Source organism: Lycorma delicatula, chromosome 6, assembly GCF_047948215.1.
Source record: "Lycorma delicatula isolate Av1 chromosome 6, ASM4794821v1, whole genome shotgun sequence".
Taxonomy (NCBI): domain Eukaryota; kingdom Metazoa; phylum Arthropoda; class Insecta; order Hemiptera; family Fulgoridae; genus Lycorma; species Lycorma delicatula.
Window position 1 is genome coordinate 53,707,191 of NC_134460.1, and position 16,118 is coordinate 53,723,308.

General features: G+C 27.0%; 1 protein-coding gene across 4 annotated transcripts in view; it reads right to left on the bottom strand.

Moving 5' to 3' along the window:
• LOC142327071 (uncharacterized) overlaps nt 1-16,118 on the bottom strand; it is a 61,846-nt gene that overhangs the window by 28,245 nt on the left and 17,483 nt on the right. For all 4 annotated transcript variants that reach the window (XM_075369875.1, XM_075369874.1, XM_075369877.1 and 1 more), the window contains exons 5-12: nt 15,914-16,114; nt 15,539-15,776; nt 13,988-14,613; nt 11,747-11,839; nt 7,978-8,135; nt 4,868-4,941; nt 2,090-2,193; nt 643-763 (exon numbers count right to left, since the gene is read on the bottom strand). In XM_075369875.1, coding sequence (XP_075225990.1) covers nt 643-763; nt 2,090-2,193; nt 4,868-4,941; nt 7,978-8,135; nt 11,747-11,839; nt 13,988-14,613; nt 15,539-15,776; nt 15,914-16,114 — 1,615 coding nt within the window. The remainder of the gene's footprint in view (nt 1-642; nt 764-2,089; nt 2,194-4,867; nt 4,942-7,977; nt 8,136-11,746; nt 11,840-13,987; nt 14,614-15,538; nt 15,777-15,913; nt 16,115-16,118) is intronic.

Consider the following 16,118-nt stretch of genomic DNA (forward strand, 5'->3'; position numbering starts at 1 on the left):
ATTTTCAATTCCTCATTTTCAAAACGCTGCATCACTAACCATTTTTTCATTTTTGGGTAGAGGTGATAATTACTGGGAGCCAAATCAGTGCTGTATGGAAGATGGTTAAACAACTCCTATGTGAAACAGTTGATTTGGCATTGAGTGCATAATACAATATGCAGACAGCGTTGTCATGAAGAAAAACAATGCCTGAACTCAACATGCCGTGTCATTTATTCTGTACGATCCTTCTCAATTTCTTCAAAATCTTGCAGTAAGTTTCAGCGTTATTTCAGTTTGGACCATTCAAAAATTAACCTCCAGTCCTCTGTATTGAGAGGAATTAAAAAAATGGTGTTACTACATGGCTTAATTCACAGGCGGCAAAGTTTTATGCAGAGGGTATACAAAAACTTGTTTACAGATATGACAAGTGCCTAAATTTGGACAGTAATTAAGTAGAAAAGCAGCTAAAAGATGTAGTTATAAGATGTATATAATAAATTATTTTTTTATCAACTGGTTTTTTTTAATAGCGAATCAGATGTTAGTTTCTGAATAGCCCTCGTAACACTAGTGGCAAAGGTATTATTTATACCTGTAAAATTACTGAATAAGATTGGAAAACAAAAGAAATACTTCTAAAATTGATATGATTACCTCAAGCTGTTTTCTCAACACTTCCTTTTCTCGAATGGCTTGCTGAAATTTCCTTTCTAAAGCTGCCAGTCTTTGCATATACTCTTCACTCATTTGATTTGTATCTTGAGATTCAAGTTGACTGAAACAAATTAGTAAAATGATATTTAAAAAATATCAGACAAAGCTTCATAAACCGTAGTATAAAAATTTTATATTCTGATTAACTTTTTTAAATGCTTTTATTTAACAATAGAAGGTAGGTAAAAACAAAGTTTCAAAATAATACTGGTTCTGATGAGACAAAAAATAAAAACAATAAAAGCAATCACTGACTCATTTTAAGAAACTGCATTAATGATTAAGCAAATGTTAAATAACTAGCAAATAGGTACTTAGAAACTTAAAATGATGGAATGATTAAGTAATCGTCAAAAAAACTTAAAATTACAAAAGTTTAAGTAAAGAAATTTCTTTTTTTTTTAAATTAATTCCAAAAGCCATTATTATGTTATCAATGATCATTCTTAAGGAAAAAATTACCACAAAAACTGTCTGAACACACATAGAAGAAAAATAACATGAAAACTATGATTCACAATTTGTAACAATGATTGTCCAAACATTTTTATCTTTAGTTAATAAGATCAATTTTACTTAGATAGCTGAAAAATAATTAGTTTTTACTTTTAACTCATTAATAGATGATTATCTATTTTTTTAAAGTTTTATTTTATTAATATTTTTCTTCTTTATTTGATTCTTTTATGAATTTTTTTAATTAAAATAATATATAACAATAAACTATTACAAGTTTTTAATTATTCAAGAAAAACTGTTCACCATCAGTTGGAAAAACAGAACTTTACCGAGTATAAAAATTTAATAGTATAAAGCAGTAGACAAACAAATAAAATACTCTAAATTAAACTGTAAAATACAACATTCATTTGTTTGTGGTGATTAATAACCAGGTTTTTCATCTAAAAGAGAATAACCTAAATGCAGAAGAAAGTTTATCCAATATATCCGATTAAAAATTTTATGTAACAAGTCATCAAGTAAATAGAATTTCAATAAGCTATTAAGATCCGGTGGTAGTGTAAATAAAATTATCACAAATTTTATACATCTAAGAAAATATTATTCTTTTTTTCCGGTGTACAATAAAATCTTGCTAGTTGAGACCCCATTAAAAAAGATTCATTTAATCTGAACTGTTAACCAACAGGTACATTTTTCTTACTTTATTTACTTTCTTACAATCAGATACTTCTAAAAACAAACCACATACTAAAAAAACCACATGTTACTGCTTACTTAATTACCTTCCACAGTGATGAAATGCAAGATTGTAAATCAGTCCAACTCTAAATTTTTAAATTAGCAAAACTAGAGTAATCACGTATTAATAACAACAAACTACAATACAGAATGTAAATCATTAATTCAGAACTCTTGCCTCTACCTTTTTAGATCAGAATTTGTTTCTTGAAGGTCAGCATTTATGCGACTCAAGTCAATTAATTTTGATTCTCGTGCTTCTAATATTTCGGTCAACTCTGATATTTTCTAAAAAAAAAGATAAAATAAATATAATTTATATATCAATATTTAATTGGATGTCCATAAATCACATCAGGATTATTCAGACAAAAGTAGTGATACTACGAAGCAAACTATGTATAAATAAAAAATAAATATTTAAAATAATATATATAAATCATACAAAATTGTATAAAAGTTATCATTATAAATAATAAAAAATATTCCTTGAAATACCTGTATTTCTTTTAAAGCAAATCTTATTCAAATCAATCTCTTTATTACTTTATCAAAAAAATCACTTTTAAATCATTTCAATTCAACCAAAATCAGCACCTTAAAAAACATTCAAATAAATGGAAAACACATTTTGTCACCAAATTTATTATTATTAATGTAATAAACAGTAATAAAGTTGTGAATATTAATAGAATGAAGTTCAATTTAAATAAGTTCAATAAAGAAGTAACAACATGGCAAGTAAATTTTGAAAACAATAATTTTATTCAGAATTCTTTTTGTTCAGCTAACTATGATTCAAAGAAAATTAGTCTCTCTATTTAAGGGAAAATAGATTACAGAGATGATGAAAACAATATACGATTTTTTTTTACCAAGAGAAATAAATAAAATAGTTAAAAATCCACATCATACCATACACTACTTTTATTTTGCTTTTAATGTTAAAAACTCATATAATGCAATTTTCATAATATACAATACATAATATATGTTAAAACTCAGACCTATCTCTTGTAATATGTAAATTTTGTCACCTTTATTATCAAAATTAAATATTCTATTCATTATACTAGGTAGGAACAACCAAGCATACAAAATTCGGAATAAGATAATAAACATCAGTCTATCACAACCTGATGGTACTGAAACAAGAGAAGGTACTTTTCAAGAAGTTGCCCGCTGTTGATGCCTACTTTGCTTTGTAGTTGTAGTTACTTAGTAAATGGTTAGATGGTGCCCCTGAAAGGGGAAATAAATAAGTTAAAATTATAATTTAACTTTATATAATAAAAATGTAAATTTAACATATAAATATAATAAATATTAAATTTAGGATTTGATAAGTGATAGTGATATTCAGTATGTACTAAATAAGTACGTCCTATTTAAGTATTCAAATATCACAATAATTATTTAGTTACAGTCAGAATGAGGAAGTAGTTTACTAGGAAATTCATTTGCTGGGACTATTGTATATATGAAAGTTATAATTTGTGTTGAATAATGGAGGTGCCAAAACATTTTATTTGAGCTACATGATTAAGTGAAACAGAAAGAAAATACTGTTGAATTTTTGCAGTGTGTGAGAATATTACCCTTCTGTAAAATGTGTTCGCTTAGTCATGAAATGACTGTATGTCTATCCGATTCAAGAGACCGTTGGCATTATAACCGTATGGAATACCGTGAAGATGTAAGCCTGAAAAAAGACACATGGCTTGAACAGGTGAAAGTAGACTATTTGACTATATTGTTATTCATATATTATTGGAGTTACGAAATGACAATAATTAGTTTTTGTAACAGGGAGCTGAACATTTCACCTCCAACAGTGTAACTTTACAAGAACATGCTCAGCAAAACTGTTTAGGAATCCAACTGAAATTGGTGATTCTAATATGAATGTAGAAATCAGTTTTTAAAAAAAAGGAAATATAACCGCATGTGACAATAATTCACTCAATGGTTTTTCGATGGCGCATGTTGCAAAACAAACAATGTTTCCTGTATGCTGTTCCTAACGGAAGCAAAGCCAATCTATTACCCATAATTGTTAAAAACATTAGGCCAGGAACAATTATCCATTCTGTACAATGGGCTGCGTATAACGGCATAAGAAACACTAACCTCAACTACATTCACTTAACTATAGACCACTCACGTAACTTTATTGAGCCAATTACTGCTTCTCATACACAACATATACAAGGACTATGGAGTTTAGTGAAAAGAAGAAACCAGCATCACTCTGGAATTCATCAAGGCATGATAGGCAGTTAAATGTGTGAGTTTATGTGCAGACATTGTCTTTGTGACCGTAATCCTTTCCTGACGATACTGTAAGATATTGCTGATTACAATTAATATTGTAAGTTTGGTTAGATTATACTTATAGTTTTTTTCTCCTATGAGTAACATACTATAGGTTACATTACAATATTGTTTATATTTATATAAATAAATATAAACAATGTATTAGTATTGTAAGTTTTGTTAGATTATATTTATAATTTTGGATTTATTCATTCTAAACATTTATATGTATTATATAAATATATATATTTAACTATTTATATAAATTTATTATATAAAGTTAGATTATAATTTTAACTTATTTATTTTCCCCTTTCAGTGACGCCATCTAACAACTACCTGACAACTGACTAATTACAGATCGGCTGCGAGCATCTTCTTGAAAAGTACCCAAGAGAATAATACACTGAAACAAGAGTATTATATAAATAATAAAGATGAAAAATACACGGAAATTTTGATTCAATGATTTACTCAATAAAATTTTATGAAAAAGACAACAAACATATGCTTTCAACATAAAACATTTTTAATAAAAATCTAAACAAATTCATCAATCAACTTGAAAAATGAAAACAAAATCTTAATGTGCCATTTATCAAACTTTCTATTCATTAATTAAATAATATTACAATTTTAAATGTACCTTAAGTAATTTTTCTGCCTCAGAGCAGTCATCAGAACCTCCACTTGAAGTTTCTGATGGTTCTCTCTGGTGTCCTGAAAACATTAACATGTACATCATATTCTAAATAGAGCTTTAAAAAAGAAAACAATAAAAATAGAACTCATGCAAAATAAAATCAAATTTATTCTCAAAGCCAAAATTAAAAGAACAAATTTTTCTCTTGCCTTTTTGACACAATCCTTATTCTGGTAAGTCAAGATTATTGCACATGTAATTAATTTCCTTCAGAAATTTTTACTAACATTAAAAAATAAATGCAATACTCCCAAACAAAAAACAATAAATATGTTCCTCAATACCAGTGAGTTTCTCCCATTTACAACATTTAAAGACAATGGATAAAAGTTATAAAGAGATATTTTTAATCTAAACTTTATTATTTTTAGTAAAAAAAAAACCCATTTTTAAAAAATATCATAATGATAAATTCACTGCACACCCATTGTTGTATAAAGTTGTTATAAAAATAGGAATTTTCAAACCTACATTTCTAAACAACAAAAATTGGCTGCTTTGTAGTAAACTTTGAATGTTAACAATAGAGCTTAAAAATACTTCTTATCGTTTTTCTTCTTTAAAGGGGAAAATTTACTAGTTAAATTAAGTTTTTGTGTATTCTTGTCTTACCAGCGAATTAAAACTGAAACCTCAAATCTAATTCAATAAGAGTTATCAATTAATACAGTGATTATAAAATAACAGTCTAATGTAGATTATTTTCATAACCAGAAGCAAGAATTCCTTATTTTAGAAATATAGCATGTTACATGGGGCTTCAGAAGTACAAGGAGTTCAAAAACAATCTCAACATTACAATGTACATGCTTATAGAGAGTGGAAATATTTTCTATGTACATTCTTATAGAGAGTGGAAATATTTTCTATAAATTCAAATATTAACATTTTTTACACAAATTTTTCAATCAAGGGTTTCTTTTTATATTTCTATATACTTGAATTAACTGCTTACTAATGTAATATTTATTTGCATAATTCTCAACCAATATTGAGAACAAAATTTAAAAAAAATTGAAATCAAATAATGGTATGAAAAATCTCTCTAAAAGTTAGTTCAGGTCACTCACAATATCATGCCAATATAATGAATGAGGGCCGTTCAGAAAGTAACCTCCGTTTGTTATAAATAAAACACATTTGTTGATAAATACATTTTATTATATAAATCTTAAAAGTACATCTTTCCTCTACTTTTCAACATAATTACCATTTAAATTTAGGCACCTACTGCACCTTGTCACTAACTTAGAAATTCAGACTGCAAAAAATTCTCCCACCTGTTCTTTATTTATGGAACTTACGGTAGCCTAACTTTTCCATCACTACCTCAAACAAAAGAGTTCTGGAAATTTGTGGGAATTCATTGGAAAACTCCGAGATAGTAAAACGTCAATTTTCACCCACTTTGGCATCAATCTTTTGAACCAGTTCACGATTGACCACAGATGAACGGCCATTCCTTGATTCGTCCACTTTTGAATGAACCAATTCCAACACGTACAACTCCTTTGCTTATAATCTCTGGTCCATACACAGTGCAAATTTCTCTATGAATATCTGCTGCTGAATATTGTTTTGCTGTGAGAAATCTTATAAAAGCATGCACTACACACTTCATGGGGTTTTCTATTGCAGCACACATTCTAACAAACCACAGAAAATTAACGAGCAATTGCACGACCTTGCTACTGCCATGGCTGCGTGCCGACTGGCCTTCCACGCACGTCTGTACAAAAACGGTAGTGCTACCCCCCATTCCTTCCCGCATAGTGAGCAAACAGAGATTACTTTATGAACTGCCCTCATATTAATTCCCCACACAGGTTTTGGTGTACTATTACTGTAATCTAATATATTCAGCTCACTGTTTGTAAATTCATAGAGATATGTTAAGATATTCATTAATAAAATCACATCAACTATAATGTTTTGCTCTTGATGCATACAAAATAAACCAAGAAAATATTTTAACTTTACTATTTGTCTTAAACTTACAATTAATTGATTTTAACAGAAAAATATGACAACCACGCAACCAGTGTATCATTAGAGAAAATTAAAGTATGCCATTGGATTAGTATAGAATACAGTAAAATATTATATTTAATCATACTACATTCAAAAATATATGTTGTAACTGTACTATACAACTAAGATGATTGTTTTATCAAATTAGAATGTCACATCACAAATATAAAATATTTTCATCCCAGTAAAGAAAATACTTTCCTGACATCTAAATATGAATGGATAATATAACAAAAACTGAAGAACACTTCCCATGTGGATAGACAATTATATGAAAATATCTGGTAAGGAGGAGCAAGGTCTTTCAATTTTCATTATTGTATTATCCACTCACTTCAGTTGCCTCTGAAATGCTAATGATTAACATAAAGATACTCCCAAGTTTTCTGATCCTAATTATCAAAATCACACCACTATAAAACAAAAGTTCACTTTAATTAATTAGTCTTGCAAATAATATTATATATTTGTAGATTAAACTTAATTGAATTAATATGTGATCAATAAAGATATACTGAAATTAATACATAGAGGTGTAGAATTTTTAATGGAAAATAGTAAGAAATATTTGATAGTGGTATTACAAATAACTAATAATAATAATACAAAACAATTTTACAGTAAAAAGCAGAAATATTAAATTATGAAATTTATGAATAATTAAAAAACTTATAATTGGACATATCTATTACAAAGAACAATAAAAAATAAAACTTTAGATAAGTATAGTAGAAATGTAAATATTTTAATAGATCTTATTGTTAGTTTTCTTAAAATGCTGTTACATATGTATTATGAAAAATATTTTACCAGTGCTGTATCTGTTTGGCGATACTAAGTTATTTAAAATAAAAAATTTAACAAAAATAACTTTTTCAAAATTGTAACATATTTGTTAGAATAATGTTTTTTAACCATTGATAATTCTTATAGAATTAACTTAGAAAAGAATTGTTGATAAAATTGACCTACTAAGCATTACAATGTTTAAATTAACATTTACACAAAATTATATAACTTACCTTTTTGTTTACCAGTGAATGTGTCAAGATCCTCATGATGAGATGCACGACCTGAAAGCATCAACCATGAACCAAATCTAGGTCTTGGGGCAGGCTGAACCAATTTAGCTGGACTATGACGTGATGCAGCACTACTACTATCACCGTTTGGTGTTGGGCTGTAAAAGAAAAGTTTTTTTTTTTAAATCCACTTTAAGTATGTAATATTATTACTTATCATTATAAAATTAAAAAACCTTCAATTTATGCTATTCACACTATTATTCTTATTATAGTCAAGTTCAAAAGGAAGGAATTAAATGAAAAAACAAAAATAAAATTTACTTTTTAAAAAAAATTAAAATATCCAGATACTGGATTGATATCACTTCTTCCTAAACTTCTGAAAAGATTAATTAAGCTATCATAAATGTATTACATCAACATATAAACAGGTAATACTGGTCTATTTAATAGTATACTGCTTTTTAATTACTCTGAAAAAAGAATGAAAATAAAATAAATATACAACACAATAAACTGAAATATTTACACTTACTTTTACTTTACATTTACATTTAAATACAAGCATTTACTTCAGAGAAAAATGAATCATTTCTAATAAAAAGTAATCAAATACTTTCTCAGTGTTTTACTATATTTATATATTTTTCTTTCACTGATAGAAGAAAAACAAACAAATATTTATCCTACAAACAGAAACATATCAAAACAGCTGATTAACAAATATAAACATATTTAAAAAATAAATCCATATTGATTTTTAATTTTTTCAGTTTAGCTACATAAAAACAAATTTCTAGTGTAATGTAATACTGAATGATTAGATAAAGGTGTGCTGCTGTTTACAATATAGTTCGGAATGCTTATATAACACAGTAATTGACAGTCTATGAAGATATATAAAAGTGTTTCCCAACATAACAAAAGGACTAATTTCATAAATAAATCATTCATTATTACAATATATTAAATACTACACATCTTGAGACTTAAAAAATAAATAACATGAACAAAAATATTGATGAAATAAAAATTAAGATAGAATATTAACATAGCGTACGAAGTAGACATAGTTAATGTATTAAAATGAATTTATAAGCAAGAAATCAAAAACAGATCAGCATATCCAAATAGGATGAGAAAAAATATAAGATTTGTGACAAGATTTGGAAATTAGATTAAAAAATAATTTTAGAGTTAACTGCTTTCAAGGTATTTTATTTTTAAGAACTTGTAAGTAAAATATGGTAACAGAAAAGATATATAAAGACATGATTTTGAAATAAACATCATGGAAAATTTTTTAAAATAGTAGTAGGTTAAACATTCATGCTGGATTGCATATATCTGCACAATATGAAAATATTGTAGGTGGTAGGCAAGTTATTGTCAAATGGTAGGCTCAATATATTGTAAAATTCTTGTAATACCTCTTGTACAGTAATTAAATTTTTTGTATGGAATTTTCTATTTTTTTTATTTATTATTTTTTTTACACACTTTTCAAAGAAAGTACGGTAATATTTTCGGTCACATGGGGGATTGGGGGATGAAATTTGATGGTAATGGTGTGTGCATGTATATAAAATTTGTGGCTCAAAAATCTGCAAAACTACATCAATTTTATTGAAATTTACATATACTGTAGTAATGTATCTGAAATTCTGCATGTGAAAATTTTATGAAGATTGATAAGTCATATTTCAGTTATACTCAATTTAAGTTGACAACAGACAACAATGAGGTTATGTTTAGTTTGTAAACATTTTCACTATGTAAACCAAAGTAAACATATCCTCATTGAGGTTACTTTGTATTGATGGTATTTTTCATATGTGTTTATTCAGTGAGCAAGTTTAAACTTGATGCTTATTAGTAGGTCTACTTGTTATTTTTAATTATTTCATTAAACTGCAGTTGTAATTTAATTTTCATATAAAGAGAAAATATACTTTAATATTAAGAAAAAATTATGCCTTTTTAATTTTCTTATTTAATTTATGTTTGTATATTTCTTACACAAAAAATTATATAAAATAAAATAGCAAAACGTCAGTCAGTCTCCTTTATTTTAATAATTTCAATTCTTATATTTAAGAACTGAAAGTAATGTTTTTGAATATTTTATTCAATAATGAATATTTTAATAAATGTGATTTTTAAATTTTGTGCACTAATTTCTTTTGAAATGAATTAAATTATTTGCAAATACCTTTATACTTTGTAGAAATTCATTTCTCAATCTCTCACATTTTCTGAATAAGATTTTTTAAATTGACACTGTTTTGGTAATTATTTTTTAATAAATTTATTCAATATAATGTACTTTAGGATCATTATAACAACTTTTAAAAATTAATCATTATTTTAAATCTACAGTAACGACTTTTTAATAAATTTGATTCTCCAAATCAAGGATTATTGTAGTTTTCCATTTTTTGATAGTTTAGTATTTTTTTGACTAAGTTTATTCTATTTAAAAGATCAGGCCATTCTGTTTTAAATAAGCTTTTCTATTATTAAAAGAATTTTTATACTAATATTATTCAATTATATTGTTTATTAGATAATACAATATTTTCAAACATAGATTATTTCAAGAACAGGTTATTATCACTTGAAAATTAAGGGAGAAAAAATGCTTTAATTTTCTAAATATAATTGAATGTAAATAAAATTCAATAATAATGCACATTTGGAATATTTAAGCCAATAGGAAAGCAATAACTATTATGCTTCTTTGAGGGAAATATCACGTGTATCCTGTGATTACCTACTTTAGGGGTTACAATCTGTGAAAAAATTTTTGAATGTTTTTTTTTTCATTTATAAGATCCCTCATCATTCACATTATGAAAACAAAAATAGTGAATTAAATGAACACAGAGACCTCCATATAAAATGAGTCAATAAATTAAGGTAGATAGCAATGTAAGCATGATATACTTGAAGGGCTTGTATTGGATTTCTAATATTCAAAATTTGATCATTAAAATAAGTAACCTTATTTTTTTTATTTAATGGATTTATTACCAATCAAACCTTATTTATCTATAAAAAATTTGTTAAGGCACTAGTAGTCTTATGATGCCTGATCAATAATTCATCAGCCCTGCAGAAGTCAACAGCTGGTTTATTCTATTTGTAAGTTTTTGTGTACTTTTTTTTATTGACACATATCTATTCAAGTTTTATTATCATTTGATGCTTTTTATATAATTCTGTAATCCTAGCAACCTAACAGTTCAGCAGTAAAACACAAAATTTAGCTAGCAGCTAACACATTTAGGCATCTGGGATCAGCTAATTATGATTTAATTATTTATTATCCTTCTAGTAACTACAGGTCTATACCCAATTAAAGCTATACTACTATTCTTTTACTTAGATACAAGATGAATTTCATAATGTGTGAAAAATGAAAAGCCTGACAAATTCAACCCCAGAATTTTCTGGCTGAAGGATAAAGATGCTAATGCTCTGATACAGAGGTCTACAATTGTTAATAATAGGAGGAATTAAATACTGTAATAGTAACTAAGGTATGTAATTGAAGGTACAGCATAAAAACTATAAGGGAAAAAAAATTGAGGATGTAAGATGTAAACTCAAAAACATAGAGATAAAAAAGTTATCAAAGAAATTAATGGATTATATTAATGCACAATGAATTATTTGGATGAACAAAAATTTAATGACTATTTCAACAAAACATAAAAGTACCAAAATATTAAATTTATAGAAAAAAGTAAAATAAAATAAATACCTTGAGATTATTTCAATATCAGATGATGTTGCTGTCTCCAGTTCATCACCAGATGTATGGCCACTTGATCCTACTTTAACTGGTTCTGAACGGCTGGTCAAAAAATAGAACAAGGAAATATGAAAATAAGGTTACTTAGAAAATAAAATTACTTTACAAAATGAATGTCTCTTTTTTATTAAATCAATCACCATTGCAATTAATCACTCACTATACTAAACATGTATTAAGTTGTTACAACATGTTCAGGTAAACGTATCGCAGGTTATCATATAAATAATATTCTATAGTATTATTAATAGTAGTATTTCCGAAAGTAACAGAAATTATCAAGTGCTATGTTTATCATCATTATTGAATATTTAATATGCCTATAAATATTTCTCACTCTAAAATAAAATCAAGTCAGAATGAACTTTCAGGTAACAGAAATTGGCTGTCAGATCTTTGTTTGGTATCAGTAAATATGTTTACATTATTTAACACTTCTACTTTTTATTTATTTTATATTACTCTTTGTGGTGCTGCTACGATCAAGTTTATAAGGTTTATAATTTTCCTAGATCCTTCTAACCAAATGATTGACCAAATACTTTTTTGTTTTCTGTAAAACATATTTAACATTCCTGGTACAATTTATTCAAAAAATAATTAAGTTCTGGTATGAAAAATTACACTCTATCGCTATAAACAACATAGAAAACCAATTATAAATAGACTTTCACATTAACCTAAGTTAAGTATAAAAACTTATCAATAAACTTACTGCAAGAAACTTAATTAAATTGTACATCTTTTATGACAAGATAGTATGAACTGGTTTCTTCTCACATTAAAGGCCGAAAAACAATGGAAACTATTTAATGTTTTTTCTGTTTTTCCCTAAAAGTAGATAGGTGTCTGAATAAAATTCACACTCACCTTGTTCACAGATTATATAAAACTGATTATTATACATATATAAAACCAACATATAGCTGACTTCATTGGAAATAAATAATATAGGTCATCACTAGAAAATAGCATTTATCTAAAATAAATAAGACAGTTAAATAATCTAACAAATTAATAACTGATTTAAAACCAATTTATCATCCAAAAATAATCTTTATCATTATTGTTACTGATAATAGTGCTACATTATATAAATAAATAAAAAAAATAATAAATCCTTTTTCATTTTATAAAAATTAAATACAAAAATGTCCAGGCATTTGGATTGTGCTTTGTTTCGATATGATATATATTTCATAGAAAACCAAAATAAAAAACTGGGATTTTAGATAACTTAGTTTATACGAATCCAACATTACTAGTAGAGTGCCTATCTTCTCATGAATATAGACTACAAAAGGTTTTATACAGTCATTCAATGATATTCTGTTATTTCTAAATTTTTAAAACAGACTATTTATTGTTATTTCCTGATACTGTATACTTATTTACTCAATTTTTCAATGTAGTAATTTTATGGCTGTATTTCTAAATTGTTCTATCAAATATAACATGTTCTGTAAGTATCATGTTCAATAATTTTGTTTATGTAATCATTTCACATATGTTTTTTTTTTAAATTTATATTTAATAAATTCTAACACGTCAGCATTCACTCAACAGCTATTACAGTAATTTTAGCAGTCTTTAGTATATAGTAACAATTAAGACACAATCTCAAATGAATTATATCTCACTCGCTCTCTCTCTCTCTCTCTCTCTCTCTTGCAATATAAACAGAACCAATGATATACCTTGTCCAGGCAGTACCTTTTTGATACATTAAAAATATGCATATGAATAAGTAAAAATAGCTAGAGGATTTAAGTAGATGCAATGTTTGAATTAATATTTAGTAGAATACTATACAAAGTTAGTCTCTGTGATGAATTAGATTGTACAACTGTAGGGCTGAGTTTTGACTACATACTGTGAAATTAGAATTTCGTATGAAATTAAAAAAGGCAACAAAAAAACCTTGCAATTTACTTTTCCTTGTATGTATTCTTGAGCATGATTACACCATTTTTGTCACGTCAGGTTGCTTATAACTCATTATTATGGCATAACAATTAAATAAAAAGTAAACTGTCTTTTTTACGTTATATAAAACACAAAGACGCTTGATTAGCAAAACTTGAAAAATGCTCGGACACAATATGACTTTTGTAACATAATTATTTTGTACAAGTAATTATTTTAAATAAAATTTTAAGATTAAGCAAAGAAAAAACCACTTAACATTACCTTTCAGATGACATGGGTGACTGCTCCTTACTTAAATGAGCTTTTTCGCTCATAGCATCAGCAAGCATATTTTTCAGACAACTAGAAGATGCTGAAGTAGAGACATGTAACGGTACTTCTTCTGTGCTGCTACCCATTAATGTACCTTCTTCACAACTACTACTAGCATTATCTATGACACCACCTGTATCACTACTAACACTAATATTTTCACTATCTCCAACTGTTGTTGCTATATACATGTCAATACTAGATATATCACTATCGCTAACAAGCCTTGTTTTTGTCTTGCTGATAAATGACTCGCTACCATTATTACTGCTAATACTAACACCAGCATTATCTTGGTCTTTATGTGAAACAACTGAAGGTAAACTACTAAAAACTGACTGATGATTACTTTTAACACTATCTAAAACCTTTTGCGTTTCACTTTGAGAATCGACTGTTTTATTAATACATTCACTGACAACCAGTTCTGATACTCTAGTAGATGACGACCGTGGTAAATTTTCTGAAGTAGCTGAATTTGACGTGCTTTCTGTAGAGGCAAGAGGAGATATATTTTGACTAGTTGCTGAAGTGTGAGTAAATATTAAATTAACACTTGATCTAGACCCGGTACACTGAAAACAAAATAATTTTTTTAAATCGTAAAAAATGTTAGTATTCAAACCTGAATTATGAAGAAAATCATTTACACTATAACAAACAATAACTTTTGAAAAGTAATACAAATTATGCTGCAATTTACAACAAAATTTATGCAACAGAGAAATTAAAAATAAAATTTTAAAACATTAAGGAAAAGAGTTTTTTATCATCAATCACTGGCTATGCACTTTTTGATTCACTTTTATTTTGCACTCTTATTCTAATTTCAACAAATGTATTTCATTTCGTACCTTTAAGATTCTTTTTATGCGGTCTAACCTTTATCTCCCCTTACAGCCTTTATATTTTCCATTCCCTTAAATGATTAAATAAAATAATAAAAGGTGTGTTGATAGTTATCTACCAACATTTTTCATCACAGGAAACACATGTTGCATAGTAAACACATGGAAATACGGGAGTATACTGATAACAAGAAAGTATACTCCTGTGTTACCATTACATGATTTCATGTTAATAATCTGATAACTGCCTGACTAAAATTCCTGCTCATCTTTTCATATTATTAACTAATTCACACATCAACCTTACTATTTAACCTACTCATTTTTTTCTGAATATTTTCTAACATTATACCACTTATTCAAAATTCTGGTATTATATTCTAAGTCAAAAAAAATCCTGTATTTATTTTGAAGGTATCATTTCTAAAACTTGTATTAGTTAATATTTTGGTATAGTATTACCAATGACATTGCTGAAATGAAACCATTTACCTTGTACATAGTTGCTATTTCTCTGAATAAAATAATTCTAAATGCTAATTCCTAAAACTATCACACATTACCTTGAATTTTCTCTAATTAATATTTTTTATCAATAATAAATGAAATGGCATAAAATATTAAAAGATAATAATAATAACAACTAACTTACATCTCTAGGAGACATTCCTTCACTGAATGATGTATCTAAGGATGAAGTACTTTTAAACATAAGGTCTTTCATTGCATCAGGCTGATGAAACTCGAGGACGGTAGCAGTAAGTGTACTTTCAGACGCAGATGTGTAACTATCTTCAGCTAAACTCATTTCTTCCTCATCTTCCATTAATTCTGGTATAACTTCAACACCTTCACATTCTGCCACAGGAGATATTGAATCACTTGAGTATCTGGAAATAAAACACAATTTTCTTATAATTCAATTTACTTTATTAAAAACTCAATTCTTTAAAATTAAAAATATATATTTTATTTGTGAAGACAACACAGTTAATAAAGAAAAGGTATACTACACATTTTCACTTACTTATCCTTGCAGACTTCATCTGAAGAAGTGTGTGAGGATGTTGATCCTAGAACTTCAACAGATGATGGAGATGTCAATACTTCAACAGAGCCAAATGAACCACTTTGCCTTAACCTTGCAACAGAAGATGATGTTGATATAGAAGCAGTCCTCTCTGAATCTGGTGTTGATGAGCCCAATACTTCACAACTTTCTGAAGACCTGA